Source organism: Entelurus aequoreus, linkage group LG18 (assembly GCF_033978785.1).
Source record: "Entelurus aequoreus isolate RoL-2023_Sb linkage group LG18, RoL_Eaeq_v1.1, whole genome shotgun sequence".
NCBI classification, from domain to species: Eukaryota; Metazoa; Chordata; class Actinopteri; order Syngnathiformes; family Syngnathidae; genus Entelurus; species Entelurus aequoreus.
This window is the reverse complement of record NC_084748.1, coordinates 36,575,805-36,595,059: the sequence shown is the minus strand read 5'-3', so window position 1 is coordinate 36,595,059 and position 19,255 is coordinate 36,575,805. Positions and strand designations below refer to the sequence as shown.

General features: G+C 37.3%; 2 protein-coding genes across 2 annotated transcripts in view; both read left to right on the top strand.

Annotated features, from left to right (window-relative positions):
- Positions 1 to 19,255, top strand: part of LOC133634101 (programmed cell death protein 4-like) — a 175,145-nt gene that overhangs the window by 15,997 nt on the left and 139,893 nt on the right. The window lies entirely within an intron of this gene.
- The window catches only part of pdcd4a (programmed cell death 4a), a 37,969-nt gene that overhangs the window by 15,769 nt on the left and 2,945 nt on the right, over positions 1 to 19,255 (top strand). The window contains exons 4-10 of the mRNA XM_062027099.1: positions 3,438 to 3,551; positions 4,852 to 5,073; positions 8,315 to 8,412; positions 11,567 to 11,681; positions 13,037 to 13,144; positions 17,170 to 17,280; positions 17,366 to 17,505. Of these exons, the coding sequence (XP_061883083.1) occupies positions 3,438 to 3,551; positions 4,852 to 5,073; positions 8,315 to 8,412; positions 11,567 to 11,681; positions 13,037 to 13,144; positions 17,170 to 17,280; positions 17,366 to 17,505 (908 nt within the window). The remainder of the gene's footprint in view (positions 1 to 3,437; positions 3,552 to 4,851; positions 5,074 to 8,314; positions 8,413 to 11,566; positions 11,682 to 13,036; positions 13,145 to 17,169; positions 17,281 to 17,365; positions 17,506 to 19,255) is intronic.

Genomic DNA, 19,255 nt, shown 5'->3' with positions numbered 1-19,255 from the left:
ATGCGTAAATGTGTTTCATACCATCCATTAAACCATATCCAATTGTATTTAAAATCCACAAAGTATGTGAAAATACTGTCTAAATATCACAAAATGCAACAAATTCAGTCTGCTATATTGAATGTTCCGCTCTGAATAGCTTCAGCAAATTTTCGTAGATAACACGTCACTGGAGTAACGCTTTTGGACTCTGACCATATTATCAGATAATTTTTACTGGAAATACACAAGAATTAGAAAGAGATGTGCTGTTTATCATTCACAATCCTTATATAACACAAAACACATATGCTTGGCTTTTTTAAGCATTTGAAAACGTAAATAAATAGCTAACAATTGAGTCGACAGATGGAGGGTCCTCTATTGCGCCCATTATACCCTCAATAACATCCAGACAAAACATATTCAAAACATGCTCATTGTAGCCATTAATCCTGACTTCATCATTTTTATTAAAAAAAGTGATAATAGTTTTTTTCCTTTTTGATTTGTTGGTTAAAAAAGTGTCTTATATATTGTGCTCCTGAGTTAAAGTTGCTGATCAATTTTAATGTATTGTTATTTATTGAGTTTAATTGTATTTTTCAGTATCAAATGGCTTAGGTCAGTCAAAAAATGTTTAATTTTTTTTTTTTTTTTTTTAGGCAAATACAGGCACTTCAAATATTTTCTGTTAGACTAAAACAATGCCAATAAGTTATTATTTGTTGTAAGTTAATTTATATATATGTTTCGTTTTATTTAATGTTAAGCATACAATGTTATGCAGAGGCGTACGTATAACAATTTAATAGACAAATTATATTATTCATAGTTTGTAGTGATGTGCGGATTGATACTGAAAAACGATACTGCCGATACCAAATATTTATGCTCTACTGTACTATCGATTCATAAACCAAAATATTTGATCATTTTGCTACTTTAGTTCATTCAGATAATGTATATCCTTATCAGGAACACACTGTAAATTAACTTAAATCATTTGGATCTTGTCTAAATGAACAGAGATTGGTGGCAAAAAAAATATATACATAAAATACAGTATATGACACTACTCTAATCTCACATAGGATTTATTCAGGTAAAGTTTCCTAAATAATTCATAATCGAGGTATCATTAAATTATACATAGCAATTGCAATAAAAAAGCCATTGCAAACTTTGTTTAAGAAGATTACTGGCAAGTAAAAACAAGTCACTCTGTATTCTAAAGGAGCGAAATATGTATCCTTTTATTGTAGGCTATTTGGAGACACTACTACATGCAGCGTTGAATATGAATAAGAACACATTCCGTGCAGAAAACCACTATAATTTGTTTCGCCTTGTGATTTTATTTTGTTCGAAGATGATTCCTCAAGAGCAGCGACATTTTAAATTCACTTTTTAAATTTGACCAGACACATTTGGTATATTTGCACAAAGTGTCTGTATCAAATCGGTAAGAAAATCAGTGGTATCGCACATCACGAATAGTCGCGGATGATAAATAATAATAATAATTGAGAAACACTGTCTTGTCTAATCCTTGTCATACTAGTTTTCTTTAAAGCAGGGACACTGTCAGGAATTCTGTGTCCCTCTGATTTCCCTCTCCCTCCTAACACCTGCCAGTCTGGGGCCCTCGTAATTGTCCCCACTATACCAACCTATTTGGCCCCCCTGCTTAAACCCAATATTGTGTATAGTCAAATTACTATGTTGTTTTCGTTATGTGGGAGGGAGGCCCCAATGACTAGGTTGGCCTTGGGCCCCCAATGATGCACCAAATGAATATAAAATGAATGAATATGTGAGCATATAATTATTTGGTCCAGATGGCCGTTTCCCATGTCAACCGACTGTGAGCGTTCAATGTTTAATCTCGTTATCAAGCGACGGGTGAAAGGCAGCAGTGGGAACGAAACCTCTGTGGGCAAGAAAAGGGGGGAAAAAAAGTTGATAACGGTTTGAAAACTGTTTGATTTTGGCCTTGAATGTTGGATGTCTGTCTGTGTGGAAGTAGAGCGCACATGCCACAGTGCGAAAGGGGATCCCCTGACAATTAGGTCAACCTGTCCTTGGAAACATTCCAAATTGTACTGATAAACCTTGAGGTTAAATTTGGTGGAGTACTGATAACTCTTTTATTGTAGGCTTGACCAGCCAAGCATGTTAAGAATGAGTATATTATTAGGAATTGTGACAGTTATTAGCAATTTATTGTCGTTTTGAAGCGGTTGAGGCAAAATGGAGTACATTATTTGGCTGCAACCACCAGAGGCATAGAATTACGCGATAATACAATTGATCATTCATTTCCCCAGTTATATATTATTTATTGAAAATATGAATTTTAAATGAACTTGTTTGATTTACTATTTATTTTAAAGTTATTTTATGATTATCACAGCAAGTGTTAACCAATGAGTAATATTGTCACAATAATACACACACACACATAACACAATAATAAAAAGAGAGTTGCGATTATGTGCAATTAGGATTTCATAAGTTATCTAATATTTTTGGGGTTATTCTCTCAAATTTGTTCATAATACTGCTTTTTACATGTTTCAATGACTCATGGCTATGTTGTACCACACATGTACAAAATACAGAAATTAAATCTAAAACCAAATGCTTAAATTTGAAGTGATGATTCCTTGACAATTACCAGTGGGAGTCAAATTTTCTGCCGTCATATTTTTGTTTTTGACAAAACAATGTTAAATCTATAATCAGGGGTGGGTAGAGTAAAAGTAAAAGTAAAAGTGTAATGTTGATTTAGAGCAGTCCTTCTCAAATAATTTGGCCATTTTAATCATTGCCGGAACTAATTCCTCCGCACATTGATTTCCGTTTCCTTAACAGCGCACTTCCGACTTCTGTCAACAAATATGTGTTCCTACTTCCGAAAACAAAGGCATGTGTGTGCCTTCTAATCAAGGCAGATTCGGTAAACAACAAAGACGACTACTTTTGGACAAATGAGGATTCTCAACCTTATCTTTTTGAAGCTGAATATACGGAGGATGAGCTGCTGCTTCTAGAAGCCAGCACGGAGGAAGAGTGAGACGTTGCAATAGACAGAAGCCGAGAGAGTGAGGTGAAAGTGAATCAAAGCTGCAAAATGTGGAACTCTAGGCCAAGCTATTTCGACTTGAATGGATTACTTACCCCAAATCAACAGGAAAAATGTTTGGCGTAACAGAAAATATTTACAAAGCCCTGCTTTAGAATAGAAAGACTTAATTAAAAGTAAAACATAGTCATCCAAATAATTACTTGAGTAAAAGTATTTACTGAAAAACTATTCAATAACTGGTGAGTAACTTATTGTTTATTCAGTTACTATCCACCTATGTCTATAGTGTTGAATGCATTTTGATTTGCAAAGCTTCTTTGTGTCTCTTAAAACGATATCTAATGTGTCTTTTCTTTATCCTTTAAAGGGAGATACAGTTTACGCAACAGTTGTTCCCGAAGTAGATGAGAAGGAACTAGAAAAATTGGTCAACCCAATCGTCCAGGAGTACTTTGAACATGGAGATACGAAAGAAGTCCAGGTATGGAATGTCTGAAGTCGTTTAGTCATGAACAAGTTAAAAGGTGCACAATATGAGATGAGAAGAGATTAGAATGATTGCAGTTATAGTAAAATAGTAGTGAATACGTTTTTGGGGGGCATTCTGTGTATTTTTTAAACGTTTATTGAGTCGTTGGAAGTGTGTCAGACAGCCAGCTGGTCACTAAACACTGCATGTGTAGATTCCTAATGAAGCCTTTAGCTTGACGCTCCTCTACTTTCTCCTGCTCCTCTTGCTGCGGCGACAACAAACAAAACTCCAGACGCTCCTCTTCATTTTGTATAGTTTACTTGTGAACTTAATCATTCAAAAATGTAAAACAATAACGACATGGGAACAAATGAATGGCAAAATGAAGCGAGTTTGTTACAGTAAAAAGAGTTAGAAAAAGTAAGAGTGAGAAAAAGTAAGAGTGAGGTCAAAAAACTATGTGGCTCAATTCCCCCGCACCTGACTGCCATTACCCATAAAACCTTGTGTCCAAAAACCAACCTACCACACGGATCCTTCCGCCATATATGCAATCATGCGTCATCAAATTATTTAGACAAATGTAATAATTATTCTAAGCATGCAAATAAAGTAAATGGTCCTATTTTGGCTGAATAAACATAAAGCACCTTCCATAAAATATGTAAATTAACTCAAACAGCATTTAGGCTCCTACAGCATGAATATATACAGCAGAGTGCGTCAAAAAACATATTTCGTCGTTCTACAACAGTTTCTTTTGTGAGGAAAACAATGCATCTTCTGGGCACAGCCGCACACGTCTGTGGTGGCAAACATGGCGCCTGTTTAGTTGGTCATACTCTATTTATACATGACACTGACTGTAGTGGTACGCAGGTTCTATCTAGTGCCCAAATAATTACTTGATTAAGTCAATAGTGTTATTTTCCTGTATTCAAACAGTGTTACTGTTTAAATTGTGTCTAACGTTAAAAATACTTGTTAAATATAAGCTCTGCCTTGTTTTTAATGAATACCTAGGCCTACTAGGCTGCTGTATTTCAATGTTGGTCGTTATGGTGGTACTTGGAGAGCCATGTTTTTTTCTGAGGTGGTACTTAGTGAAAAGAGTTTGAGAACCACTGATGTAAGACATTGCTAATACAATACTCTGGACCTCAAAAGGTGTCCGGTCGTGATTTCAAAATATTACATGATTCTGTTATGTTATGACTCACATTTCTGTTTAAGTGCCGCTTTCCTGCATTGGAGGGTGATCATCTAAGCAGTTGTGCCTAATGAAGTGTCCAATTTTTGGTGCAATCAGATGCTACTGAAGGGGCTCAACCTGGGACCCCACAAGTACGAGTTCTCCTCCGTGGCCGTCTCCTTGTCCCTGGAAGGCAAAGCCAGCCACCGAGAGCTGACCTCCCGTCTACTGTCCGACTTGTCCGTGAAGCTGCTGACCCAAAGCGACATGGCCCGAGCCTTCGACAAGATGCTCAAAGAGCTGCCCGACCTCATACTGGACACGCCTGAGGCTCCTCAGGTACGTGCGGAAACATTGCTTCGTTAATGTTGGATTTGACAACAAACACGTGCACTAAAAAAGACTTCAGTTCAATTTACAGTCTAAAAATATTTATTTCCGCTTCTGCTGAGAGCTTTATCTGTGGCCTACTTTTAAACCACACTGGGGCGCTGATTAGTTTTTGTACTAACACTGCAGCTAAAAAAATTCTAAAATAATTTAACAAATAGTTATTCTGCTGTTTTACGGCAGTAAAATAATTGTATCTATTTTTTAATACTTGTTATTTATGAACACTTATGTACGTATTTTGTAGGCTAGTGTGTGCTTAGCTGTTGTGTAGTTGCTAGCTCTTAGTAGCCTATAGCCTACCATGTTTACCTTTTGTGAAGACTTGTGTTTATTGGAGGACATTTAGATATTAAAGGCCTACTGAAAGCCACTACTACCGACCACGCAGTCTGATAGTTTATATATCAATGATGAAATCTTAACATTGCAACACATGCCAATACGGCCGGGTTAACTTATAAAGTGCAATTTTAAAATTCCCGGGAAATATCCGGCTGAAACGTCGCGGTATGATGACGTATGCGCGTGACGAAGTCCGAGTAACGGAAGTTATGGTACCCCGTAGAATCCTATACAAAAAGCTCTGTTTTCATTTCATAATTCCACAGTATTCTGGACATCTTTTGCAATTTTTTTAATGAACAATGAAGGCTGCAAAGAAGACAGTTGTAGGTGGGATCAGTGTATTAGCAGCGGACTACAGCAACACAACCAGGAGGACTTTGTTGGAGCGCTAGCCGCCGACTTCACCTTGACTTCCTACGTCTCCGGGCCGCCAAACGCATCGGGTGAAGTCCTTCGTCCTTCTGCCGATCGCTGGAACGCAGGTGAGCACGGGTGTTGATGAGCAAATGAGGGCTGGCTGGCGTAGGTGGAGAGCTAATGTTTTTAGCATAGCTCTGTGCAGTCTGGTTGCTAAGTTAGCTTCAATGGCGTCGTTAGCACAGCATTGTTAACCTTCGCCAGCCTGGAAAGCATTAACCGTGTATTTACATGTCCACGGTTTAATAGTATTGTTGATTTTCTATCTATACTTCCCGTCAGGGGTTTATTTCTTTTGTTTCTATATGCAGTTAAAGCAAGATGCTATCACGTTAGCTCGTAGCTAAAGCATTTCGCCGATGTATTGTCGTGGAGATAAAAGGCACTGAATGTCCATTTCGCGTTCTCGACTCTCATTTTCAAGAGGATATAGTATCCGAGGTGGTTTAAAATACAAATTTGTGATCTACAATAGAAAAAGGAGAGTGTGGAATCCAATGAGCCAGCTTGTACCTAAGTTACGGTCAGAGCGAAAAAAGATACGTCCATCGCTGCCTCTCAAGTCATTCACTGTAACGTTCCTCATCTACGAATCTTTCATCCTCGCTCAAATTAATGGTGTAATCATCACTTTCTCGGTCCGAATCTCTCTCGCTCCATTGTAAACAACGGGGAATTGTGAGGAATCCTAGCTCCTGTGACGTCACGCTACTTCCGGTACAGGCAAGGCTTTTTTTTATCAGCGAGCAAAAGTTGCGAACTTTATCGTCGATTTTCTCTACTAAATCCTTTCAGCAAAAATATGGCAATATCGCGAAATGATCAAATATGACACATAGAATGGATCTGCTATTCCCGTTTAAATAAAAAAAAATCATTTCAGTAGGCCTTTAATGGGCTGTCCAGCTTTGCACGAGTAAACGTGCTGCAGAACTGCTTGTATCGGAGAATTTAGACCTGATCCGATTGGACCAATATCAATATGGGATCGGGACACCCCAGTGTTTATTTTTGTTCCAATTTTCTGTTATCACTCGTAGCTTTGTCCTAGGGTTGGACGATTATGGCAAAAATATTAATCACAATTATTTGGATTGGTGTTGTAATTCCAATTAAGTACATGATTACTCATTAATTCAAAAACATAAGTATTTATTGTACCGCCAAAAGTATATAAACTACAACAAGTAAAATACTCGTAATAACAATACATTTAAACAACAATAGCAAAATAAAAAACAATACAATTGTGTTTTTCTGCTTTGTTTTTAATTTAATTTTTTACTTATTATTATTATTATTATTACTTATTTACTTCACTTATTTTACCACCATAGATTGTGTGCTTTTTGTTGTCAAATAAAATGTTTGTTAATTAAATGCAAAAATCCTCACATTTATTGGTGCAGTACATCTTTGGACGATTTTGACCAGCATTTTAAGTCAAAGCATAATCATTTTGGAATTGTATGCTTTTTTAAGTACATTATGCTTGTGTTAGGTCATTTTTTCGATCCTTTATTTTGTTAGCACAGTCAGACCCGATGTGACGCACTGTGCTATTATTGTGAAGGGAGGAAGTGTGCTGTACTGTTGTTCTTAAATTAATGAGTAAAACGGTAAAAAAAAAAAACAGTGTGCCTCTTAAATTGCGAGTGTTGTACTGTTTATGTCAATTTATCTTCCATCGACAATGTCGTTCACAACAACACAAGCAGATGAGATGTGTTATGGGTGTATGGATTGTTCTTGTTAGCTTCGTAGTTTAGTCGCTTTTTCAAGTGGCCGTCTCCACATTGTTTTGTTCAGAACGGGGCGGTTGAGTGTGTCGGGGGATGAATGAGTGGTATCGGACAAATTAATTTCTAATATAAATGTCTCCTCTCTTCACAGTGACAACATTTCACTTACATTAATGTCAATTTCCCTGATATTCTGCGTTTAACAGCGGATTTCATTTTATCAGCCAATTATTTGACTCTGTCCGCGGTGTCGTGAAAGCGGAAATCCTATGCTTTATTTTTTTTATTGAGTTTAGGGATTGATTAGGCACCTCATGTGTGTTTGTGTGACAATCATAAGAAGAAAAAAAAAGTAGCAAGTGGTGAAATCACAAGCTTCTAGTAGACATGCCCTTTTTTTCACTCATTTGCTCTTAATCCGTTTCACAGTCACAAGCTCCGAAATTTGCATGCACGTTGCGTGGCTCGTAAATCTTTTTTTTTCAGATTATTATATTTTCATGGTTGTGAGAAGCCATAATCAAAATCAAAATTCTATTAATTGTCCAGCTCTATTATGGCCTAATATTTATGAATCGATTTGTGCAGTAGGAAAACCAGCTTCTTGACTGCATTTTCTTGTATTTTCTGCATAATGAAAAAAGGTATTTCCTTTATCCCCTCCCCCTTCTTGCATATACCAGATGTTGGGCCAGTTTATAGCCAGGGCCGTAGCGGATCACGTCCTTCCAATGTCGTTCCTGGACTGTTACAAAGGCACAGTGGACTGTGAGCATGCCAGGTGAACATTTTATTCATCTTGTGAATGATTTGTATACACATTTAGAATCAGGCTTCAGGGATGTAAAGATGTGAAAATTAAGTATTTAAACATGGCTATCTTCTTTCTTTTGAATTTGCAAACGTTTCAAAATTATTTTTAATGATAAAGTCAAAATGAGCCTTGCACGTCCGGTTCATGTGACATCAGGTCAAGTTCACTTCCTGCTGTAGACACACCTGTGCCGTATTATTTGGAGTATAGAATGATCACTCTATTCTAAGCGAGCACAGCTTGTAGGTTCAATGTGCACAGTTGAATATCTTACTTGCTCAGACAGTGTTTGTATAAGTTTAGATTGGGGTATGTTGTTTTTTTAGTGGGGAAATATTTTAATGTCTCTTGAATTAACATTAGCATTTAGAGTAGTAGTACCACTGGTCTGTTATTTTATCAAAACGCAGTTATCAATCAAGGTTGTATGATCATTTTATTTTCAGAACGGTTATGCGAACTGGAGTTTTCCTGCGGTTTATCATTAATACCATTTATCTTTACATCCTTATGCAGCTGTAATCTCTGTCAAGTGGGTAATAAATATTTTTTTTGTTTTTATCAATTAAAAATGTTGTATTTTCTACCCAAAAACCCTCAACTAAATGTATACTCTTTTTTTTTTTTTTTTTCAGGTGAACAGAAATACCGTAAACGCTTAAATTTAAAGCACTAATCCGCTTAACCATCAAGTTTCTTATAGTTTCCGGGCATTACAAACGCAACTAAAAAACATTGGTATTACTAGCTGGCTGTAGGCAACTCCCTTATGTTTTAATTTTTAAAATTTTTGTGAAGCAGTAGCTATATTTGACTTATTATGGGTGGTCAGCAAACCGTAGATTTATCTACCTTAGTATGTGCTTTAAAACATTTGTTGCTCTAATGAGCTGAGCTGTTGGTGTGCGTGTAAATCTTGTTGTACTGTTTTTTTTTTTTTATTCCAAGCATATCGGCGATAATAAAAGAGAACTTCATTTTTGGGGGGCTTTTGTCTATCATTCACAATCCTTATATAAGACAAGAACTCACCTCCCAGGGGGTGATCAAGGGCATACTTGCCAACCCTCCCGGTTTTACCGGGAGACTCCCGGAATTCAGCGCCTCTCCCGATAACCTCCCGGAAGAAATGTTCTCCCGATAAACTCCCGGAATTCAGCCAGAGCTGGAGGCCACGCCCCCTCCAGGTCTGTTTTCACGTCCGCTTTCCCACGATATAAACAGCGTGCCTGCCCAATCACGTTATAACTGTAGAATGATCGAGGGCGAGTTCTTGGTTTCTTATGTGGGTTTATTGTTAGGCAGTTTAATTAACGTCCTCCCAGCGCAGTAACAACACACAACAACAGCAGTCACGTTTTCGTCTACCGTAAAGCAGTTCGTCTGCCGTAAACAGCAATGTTGTGACACTCTTAAACAGGACAATACTGCCATCTACTGGATAGCCTCCGGTACACTGAAATTCAAGTATTTATTTTATTTATATGTATAATAAAATAAATATATTAATACATATATAGCTATAATTCACTGAAAGTCAAGTATTTCATATATATATATATATGAATATATATATATATATATGAATACTCAAGTTGGTGAATTCTAGCTGTAAATATACTCCTCCCCTCTTAACCACGCCCCCAACCATACCCTCCCCACCTCCCGTAATCGGAGGTCTCAAGGTTGGCAAGTATGATCAAGGGTGATGGGTCAAATGCAGAAAATAATTTCGCCACACTTAGTGTGTGTGACAATCATTGATACTTTATTTTAACATAAATGTTTTGTTTAAATCCATTCTAACTTGTAAATAAATGCTAGCAAAAGTCAGCTAACGATGGAGTCAATAGGAGTCGCTGCATTCTGCCTATAAAGCGCTCTAAAAATATCCCAAAACCTCCATCAGTGTTTTGTATACACGCTGTAAGTATATATGTAAAGTAGTAACAAGCACATTAATATTAACGTAATATTTATGTATTTTGCCGATTTTAAGCATACAACGGCGTGTTATTTTCGCAGACATATCACAATGTTTGCTTTTTCCCCTAAACAACAAACATACTAATCGCGGCAGACTTTGTGAGAGACGACTACTACTTTAGGCCAAATGATGAACCACAACCTTACATTTTTGAGACTGAACATAAGGAGGATGAGCTACAAGTTTGAGAAGCTGTGCGCAAAACAGATGCTGCAGTATTGCTACGTGCTGAACAAGAAATACAAACTATGAACATAATAAAACAATCACTTACTGTACAATGTCTGCTCTCACTGGGATGCCGACTGATGGGATGTTTTCATCTTCCCGTTCAGATGAAGAATTAATCATAATCCTCACGCAGGGTTAAAACAAGTTGCCGTAAAGTGAACGTCTTTTCATGTCTTTCTCGCCGTCTGCGGGTAGAAGTTGAATGTCAAAGTTTACCAACTTTGCGGTTTATGGCTAAAACCTTTTACTAACCAGGTGAGAGGCATGATTTATAATCTATAATAATTAATTTTCACCAACTCAGAGGCGATGCAGCAGCTCAGTCTGCCAATATAGCAGCATGAGCTAGTTAACACTCTGTGATCAATGCGCCGCTAAAATAGATTGTCTGCGTTAGCGCTTATAACAACTTTGCCCATAATTGGTTAATATTTAGGTTACGAGATGTAAATGGAGTATTGTTGCCGGTTTTTGGATGTTTTTTTAAAAGGCCTTATAGGCGGAATACAGTATCTCCCAACGACTGCATTGTTAGCTGACTTTTGCTAACGTATATTTACGTTTTTGAATGCACTGGGGGGAAACAAACATGTGTCCTTGTCTTGCATAGGAATTGTGAATGATAGGCAACATTTCTTTAAAAGTGCAGTTTCTCTTTAATGCTGTTTCAGCAGTCTGCTCATTAAACATTGATTCTGTTGCTGCTGTGTTGTGTAACATACTCGGTCATAAATGAGAGCTACATTTTAATCTTCTAATCATTATAACAGCTTTAAAATACCTGTTTATATGTATGTAATGATTTTAATTTTGGAAATCTTGGTTTCACACTGCTGTTATTTTTTCCCCCCACACATTTAAGAAAAAAGAAAGACACTAACCCTATTTTCTGTGACGGTGTAGAGCGGCTTTGGACCGTGCCGAAGTGCTGCTGTCCATGAAGAGAGGAATGGTGCGTCTGGACAACGTGTGGGGAGTGGGAGGCGGCCTCAAACCTGTCAAACATCTCGTCAAAGAGGTACGATAACCAAAGTGTTATTTTGATATAAAACATGAGGCAAAAACATGCAAGCATGTCCTTTTTTTGGGGGAAATGTGTGCAGAAGACCAAATACTATCGTCTTAGTGGCGTGCAAAGCACCCGTAAAATTCTTCATAGGTGACACTTGAGTGTGTGGACTGATTGACAGAGTTTAGTGTTGACATTATGTAAGACAAACAGAAGGCGTTCTGGCCTTTGCAGCGCTCCTTCCCCACAGGGATGTGTGTATTCTCAACGTGGGGGCGCACATTAGCCTGACAAAAACACACAATTCATGCATACGGCTGCACACCAAGGCTGTCTTTTCACTCATTTTATTTCATAAGATGGATTTTCTGGAATTTTTAATGCAGCCACATGTGGGTGTTGTCTCGCGAAGTAAATAAAGGAAGAAGGTTACGCAACAGTGAAGATGAGGTTTTAAGGAAGGAGAGTGTGTCGACAGTTTGCACTCAGTTGTGTCTTTGTGTCTGACTTTGCTTCACTACCTAAATGTCTGCAGCTTCTGCACTCTCCACCTCAGACTACATTCCTTTACATTTGTTAGTGTATGTAAAAATATGCACTACAACCACATAATTTCCCCATTGTGGGATGAATTAAAGTATATCCTAAATTCAGGGAACTTCAAATGAATAAAGACACATTTAAATAATTACTTACATGTCATCAATTAAAATTGAAATAAAATACAAAAATGTGTCATTAAATGTAGTTTAATGTGTATGTATCTATCTTTTTTTATGTATTTAATTATTTTAAAATGTAAGTAATAGTTTCAATATTAACGAATTCACAATTTCATTATACATGTTATGTTTTATGTATCATGTTTTAATAAATGAATTCATGATTTAATTATTTCACTGTTTAATTATTTTTTATTTCATGAATCTGTGTGTATGCGCTTCATAAATGTATTTTATCTGTCAAACTCACCCATCAAAGTCAGGGGGCGGGACTAGCACAAATCTAGTCCAATGGTTGCTTAGGTCTGAAAATAAATGAATAAAGTCCTGCCACACTGGTTTAATGATTAAAAGAAATTCAAGAAATTGTGGAATGATTAAACCATTAAAATCCGTGAAATCCTTCCATCCATTTTCTACCGCTTGTCCCTTTTTGGGGTCGCGGGAAATTGTGAAATAAATAATTGAATTAAAAAATAAATACATAATTAATTAAATATTTTAGTTAAATACATTTTAAAAAAGTATTAATTATGAACACATTTATGACATTTTTTAAAGATGTATTTATTTATTTCATCCTGTCTCGTTTGACTGTGTATACTTTCCCAACTGTAATGATGACTTTTCTTCTTGTTTCAGATTAATCTTCTGCTGAAGGAGTTCCTGACCTCAGGAGACGTGTCGGAGGCGGAGCGCTGCCTACGAGAATTGGAGGTCCCCCACTTTCACCATGAGCTGGTCTATGAGGTATCAAAACACAACGCTAACATGCTGACCAACAGCCCATAATGTCACTGTCGTAGAGGTTTCAGTTTAACAAGCTCGCTCTTTGGCGTTTCTAATACTCAGTTCAATCAATCAATCAATCAATGTTTATTTATATAGCCCTAAATCACAAGTGTCTCAAAGGGCTGTACAAGCCACAACGACATCCTCGGTACAGAGCCCACATACGGGCAAGGAAAAACTCACCCCAGTGGGACGTCGGTGAATGACTATGAGAAATCTTGGAGAGGACCGCATATGTGGGTAACCCCCCCCCTCTAGGGGAGACCGAAAGCAACGGATGTCGAGTGGGTCTGACATAACATTGTGAAAGTCCAGTCCACAGTGGATCCAACACATCAGCGGGAGTCCAGTCCACAGCGGGGCCAACAGGAAACGTTCTCTCATGTACTTTAAATAAGACCACCCAAAAGTTGGAAGCAATTGTAAGTATAATGCGGTGCAGTTGTACACTATTGCAAACTACTACCACTGTGACTAATTCATGTTTTAATCAATAACTTTCTGACAGGTGTCCATCAAAGCTGACATAAAGAACATTTTCTAGTGTTTGATAAAATTACATTGTGCCAGTGTATCTAATCAAGTGTCTGGTATGCTGGCGCACAGAACAGCAGGAAAAAAAAATATTCCTATTGTTCAGTTTTCTGCCAAGGACATGGTGTATGTTTTTTGGCAGGGACGAAACTCCCTTAGCAAATGTACGAGCCCATTTTGATCAATCCAAAATAAATCGGGAACATTGTGTGGCACAGTCTTTGCCTGCCGATGTAACTGTAATTTTGGGAGTGGGTGTTTCTGAATAATAATTTGAAGTAGCTCTGAAATACTTCTCAATGTATACAGTACTATGCAAAGGGCCCCCCCCCCCAGTAAATGTGTTGTTTTTGCGATGGAAGAAGTGACAATAAATAACATTGAGGTAAATAATGAATAATTTGTAAATAATGGAAAAAAAAATAAGCCGGACCCACTAAATTTTAGGGAAAAAATGTTTTGCCCATATTTTAGCCGCATTTTAAGGCACTTGGTCTTCACATTAAACTATAACCTGAATAATACATTAGGTCGTTTAACAGTTTGTAGTGTGATATGTATATTCCATCCATCCAATTACTACCGCGTGTCCCTTTTGGGGTGGCGGGGGGTGCTGGAGCTATCTCGGCTGCATTCGGGTGGAAGGCGGAGTACACCATGGACAAGTCGCCACCTCATCGCAGGGCCAACACAGATAGACAACATTCACACACTAGGGACAATTTAGTGTTGCCAATCAACCTATCCCCAGGTGCATGTTTTTGGAGGCGGGAGGAAGCCGGAGTACCCTGAGGGAACCCACGCAGTCACAGGGAGAACATGCAAACTCCACACAGAAAGATCCCGAGTCCAGGATTGAATTCAGGACCTTCGTATTGTGAGGCACATGCAATAACCCCTGTTCCCCCGTGCTGCCCGTGATATGTATTTTAAATGACAAAATACAAAAAACATCTTCTTATTTAGTCTAACGATTGTACTCTTGTGAAAGATTTTTATGCATAATTCTGCATTCTTTGGATTCATACACATGCATGGATGCAGGGGGCGCATGAATTCCATTGGTGAGGACGACGGGCCCTTTGTCCCTCATCTTGGAACATCCTCCCAACACACTGTCTGTATGCGGGGTTCTTTGTCCGACGATTCGACTGCAAGATTGAGAGTGGGATCAAAACTCTTCTGAGTCGAAGCTTCGAATAGTAACCTTTCTAAGGCACATAGTCCATCCATCCATTACTGTAGCAATTCAATGAGACTTCACAGCCATCTGACCAACCTAATATATAATAATAGTAATAATAATAAATCAAGTGGTGCCAAAAAACATCTCCAAGAAAGTCAGAGCTTTTCTTTCTGTCACTCAAAAACCAGTGATCTGGAGATAATTAGCTTTTAGCACCAGATATAATCCAAATATAATTTTACTATGTCTCCACAACTCACAGAGGGAGTGGTAGAAAATGGGTGGATGAATGGGTAATCAATGAAGTCAATGAGTCATCAAACAAGCCAATCAGCTTAGGCATTAGATTAGGGCTGCAACAACTAATCGATTAAAATTGATTATAAAAATAGTTGCCGATTAATTAAGTCATCGATTCGTTGGATCTATGCGCATGCGCAGAGGCTTTTTTTATTTTTTTTAAATTTTTTTATTTATAAATAAACCTTTATTTATAAACTGCAACATGTACAAACAGCTGAGAAACAATAATCAAAATAAGTATGGTGCCAGTATGCTGTTTTTTTTCAATAAAATACTGGAAAGGATAGAAATGTAGTTTGTCTATTTTATCCGATTATTAATTGATTAATCGAAGTAATAATCGACAGATTAATCGATTATCAAATTAATCGTTAGTTGCAGCCCTACATTAGATATACAGTCGTGGTCAAAAGTTTACATACACTTGTAAAGAAAATAATGTCATGGCTGTCTTGAGTTTCCAATAATTTCTACAACTCTTATTTTTTTGTGATAGAGTGATTGGAGCACATACTTGTTGGTCACAAAAAAACATTCATGAAGTTTGGTTCTTTTATAAATTTATTATGGGTCTACTGAAAATGTGACCAAATCTGCTGGGTCAAAAGTATACATACAGCAATGTTAATATTTGGTTACATGTCCCTTGGCAAGTTTAACTGCAATAAGGTGCTTTTGGTAGCCATCCACAAGCTTCTGCTTGAATTGTTGACCACTCCTCTTGACAAAATTGGTGCAGTTCAGCTAAAGTTGTTGGTTTTCTGACATGGACTTGTTTCTTCAGCATTGTCCACATGTTTAAGTCAGGACTTTGGGAAGGCCATTCTAAAACCTTAATTCTAGCCTGATTTAGCCATTCCTTTACCACTTTTGACGTGTGTTTGGGGTCATTGTCCTGTTGGAACACCCAACTGCGCCCAAGACCCAACCTCCGGGCTGATGATTTTAGGTTGTCCTGAAGAATTTGGTGGTAATCCTCCTTTTTCATTGTCCCATTTACTCTCTGTAAAGCACCAGTTCCATTAGCAGCAAAACAGGCCCAGAGCATAATACTACTACCACCACCACCATGTATGACGGTAGGATGATGTTCCTGGGATTAAAGGCCTCACCTTTTCTCCTCCAAACATATTGCTGGGTATTGTGGCCAAACAGCTCATTTTTTGTTTCATCTGACATTACATGGACAAAGATAAGACCTTCTAGAGGAAAGTTCTGTGGAAAACATGACACTAAAATGGATAAATATTGTCTTTGAAAAAAAAAATTCAAAAAATGTTATGAAAAGGGAGGATTTGTTAATTCATAATCAAAATCTGTTTTGGTTGTATTAGAATTATTACCCATGTTATTTTTGTTGAACCTAACCAGTTTTGTTATACACAATGTTAGGGCTGCACCTATTGATTATTGTAGTAGTCAATCTATCGATTCGTTTGTTCGATTAATCGAGTTATCAGATAAAACACACTTTATAGTGTGAATGCGTATTTGAAGGAGAATGAAATGAAAAATGTTTTTGCTTGTCATAACCTTTATTCTTTTCTAATAAATGCATCATATTGAAATCGCACTTTTTACGTTTGTGCATTAATACAGATCAAAAATGTAACACTTTGCTATTCGCTGCCACGCAGATCCCGGCGCACACACACCACCGCTCTCATGTGCACTCTTATTGTGGAAACTATGTCCGCGTTTTTAAAATTGCTGGCACTCAATGTGGTCCGGATTTTATATATTTTTATTAGTTAGACTCATTCAACGATTCATCAAATCAACAGAATATAAATAAGAGTGTTACGTTACACAATGAAAAAATTATGTTTATTAGCATAAACCAGCCTCTCTTAAATAACATCCTCATCATGTCATCCCTGATCAATAAAGCAACAACGCATGTGGCAGCTATTGTGCCAAGCTCGAACTGCAACACATGACACACATTTTGCCTTTTTAGGCTATAGTAATGGTGCTGGAGTCCAAAGGGGACACGGCGAGCCATATGATGATAAAGCTGCTGCAGTCCTTCTGGAAAACAGGCCTCATCACTGTGGACCAGATGAACAGGGTCAGTATATTGTGTGAATATGGAATCGTTCTGTAACGCGTCTCATCGAATAACACGCTCTTCAACACGTTCTACTTCTCCACAGGGCTTCCAGCGCGTCTACGATGAGCTGCCCGAAATAAACCTCGACGTTCCACACGCCCACTCCATCATGGAGACGTTTGTGGACCTCTGCTACCAGGAATCTGTTATCACCAAGCAGCTAAGAGACGACTGCCCCTCCAGGTTTGTCACTGCTACTTTCAAATCCAAACAACTTAAGAATTTGGCTAGTTTAGTCGTGAAAAATTCTGAATTAGAGACCAAATGACATGACTTAATACCAGGGGTGTCCACACTTTTTCCAATTAGGACCACTTGAAAGAATGAAGAGTGTGAATTTATTTTTTTGATAACATCAATCCAGTGTCGGTTAAGATATGCTAAGCTATAAAATAGGTGGGGGGAAAAAATTTCAGTAGCGGTGTTTGAAATCTTGCTTTATTCTTTCATTTTGACCTGAAATATACAATTTATATTTCCTAAATGATCACAGTAAACCTGTATGATCAAATTAATCCTGCAATAATATATTCAATAATAATATACACAATGCTTAGCAAATGTAAGGTTTATGACAGGAATGGTAATTACCAAAAACACCTATTTTCTGTAATATTTATTACATAACAATAAAATTACATTTTATTACTAAAATATAATTATTATTATTGTTTATGATAATAGTGTTCATAGTAATAATTATAGTGCTGATGCATACAATAATTAGTAATTAATAAATATATGGGGCGGTATAGCTCGGTTGGTAGAGTGGCCGTGCCAGCAACTTGAGGGTTCCAGGTCTGATCCCCGCTTCCGCCATCCTAGTCACTGCCGTTGTGTCCTTGGGCAAGACACTTTACCCACCTGCTCCCAGTGCCACCCACACTGGCTTAAATGTAACTTAGATATTGGGTTTCACTATGTAAAAGCGCTTTGAGTCACTAGAGAAAAGCGCTATATAAATATAATTCACTTCACTTCAATAACATGAACAATATTATTTTTAATGATAATATTAACTGTAATGATGGTGATGATGAAAGTAATTGTTTTAACAAAAACCTTTTTTCGAATATAAAAGGACATTATAATTTCTGGTTTGATTTGTCAAATTATGGTTAATAAATAAGTGAATTTTACAGTTTTTTATGAAGACCAAATGAGAATATTTCTAAATTACAGGTATAACTCCAGGGAAAATATCATAATAAATAAAGAATTTGGGTTACCATGTGTGAATAATTAAACACAATGAATACAAAAACCTAAATAAATAACATGAACATCTTTATTGCCAAACAAGCTTTTGAGAGATTTCTAAAATATACATTTTTGTTTTTGATGACCGGTGGCATAACTAGGTTTGCTAAGCACTACATATTTATTATGATGGGTGTATTCAAAAAATATATTTTTTGAAATATATTAAATGTAAATTTTGTCATCAAAATAAATACATCATCCGTTATATGCGACCGTCATACATGCCAAATATGCATTTCTTTATGTAGAGTATGACTCCTTAAAGGCCTACTGAAACCCACTACTACCGACCACGCAGTCTGATAGTTTATATATCAATGATGAAATCTTAACATTGCAACACATGCCAATACGGCCGGGTTAACTTATAAAGTGACATTTTAAATTTGCCGCTAAACTTCCGGTTCGAAACGCCTCTGAGGATGACGTATGCGCGTGACGTAGACCGGCGAACACGGGTATGCTTTCCACATTGAAGCCAATACGAAAAAGCTCTGTTTTCATTTCATAATTCCACAGTATTCTGGACATCTGTGTTCGTGAATCTGTTGCAATCATGTTCATTGCATTATGGAGAAGGAAGCTGAGCAAGCAAAGAAGAAAGTTGTCTGTGCGAAATGGACGTATTTTTCGAACGTAGTCAGCAACAACAGTACACAGCCGGCGCTTC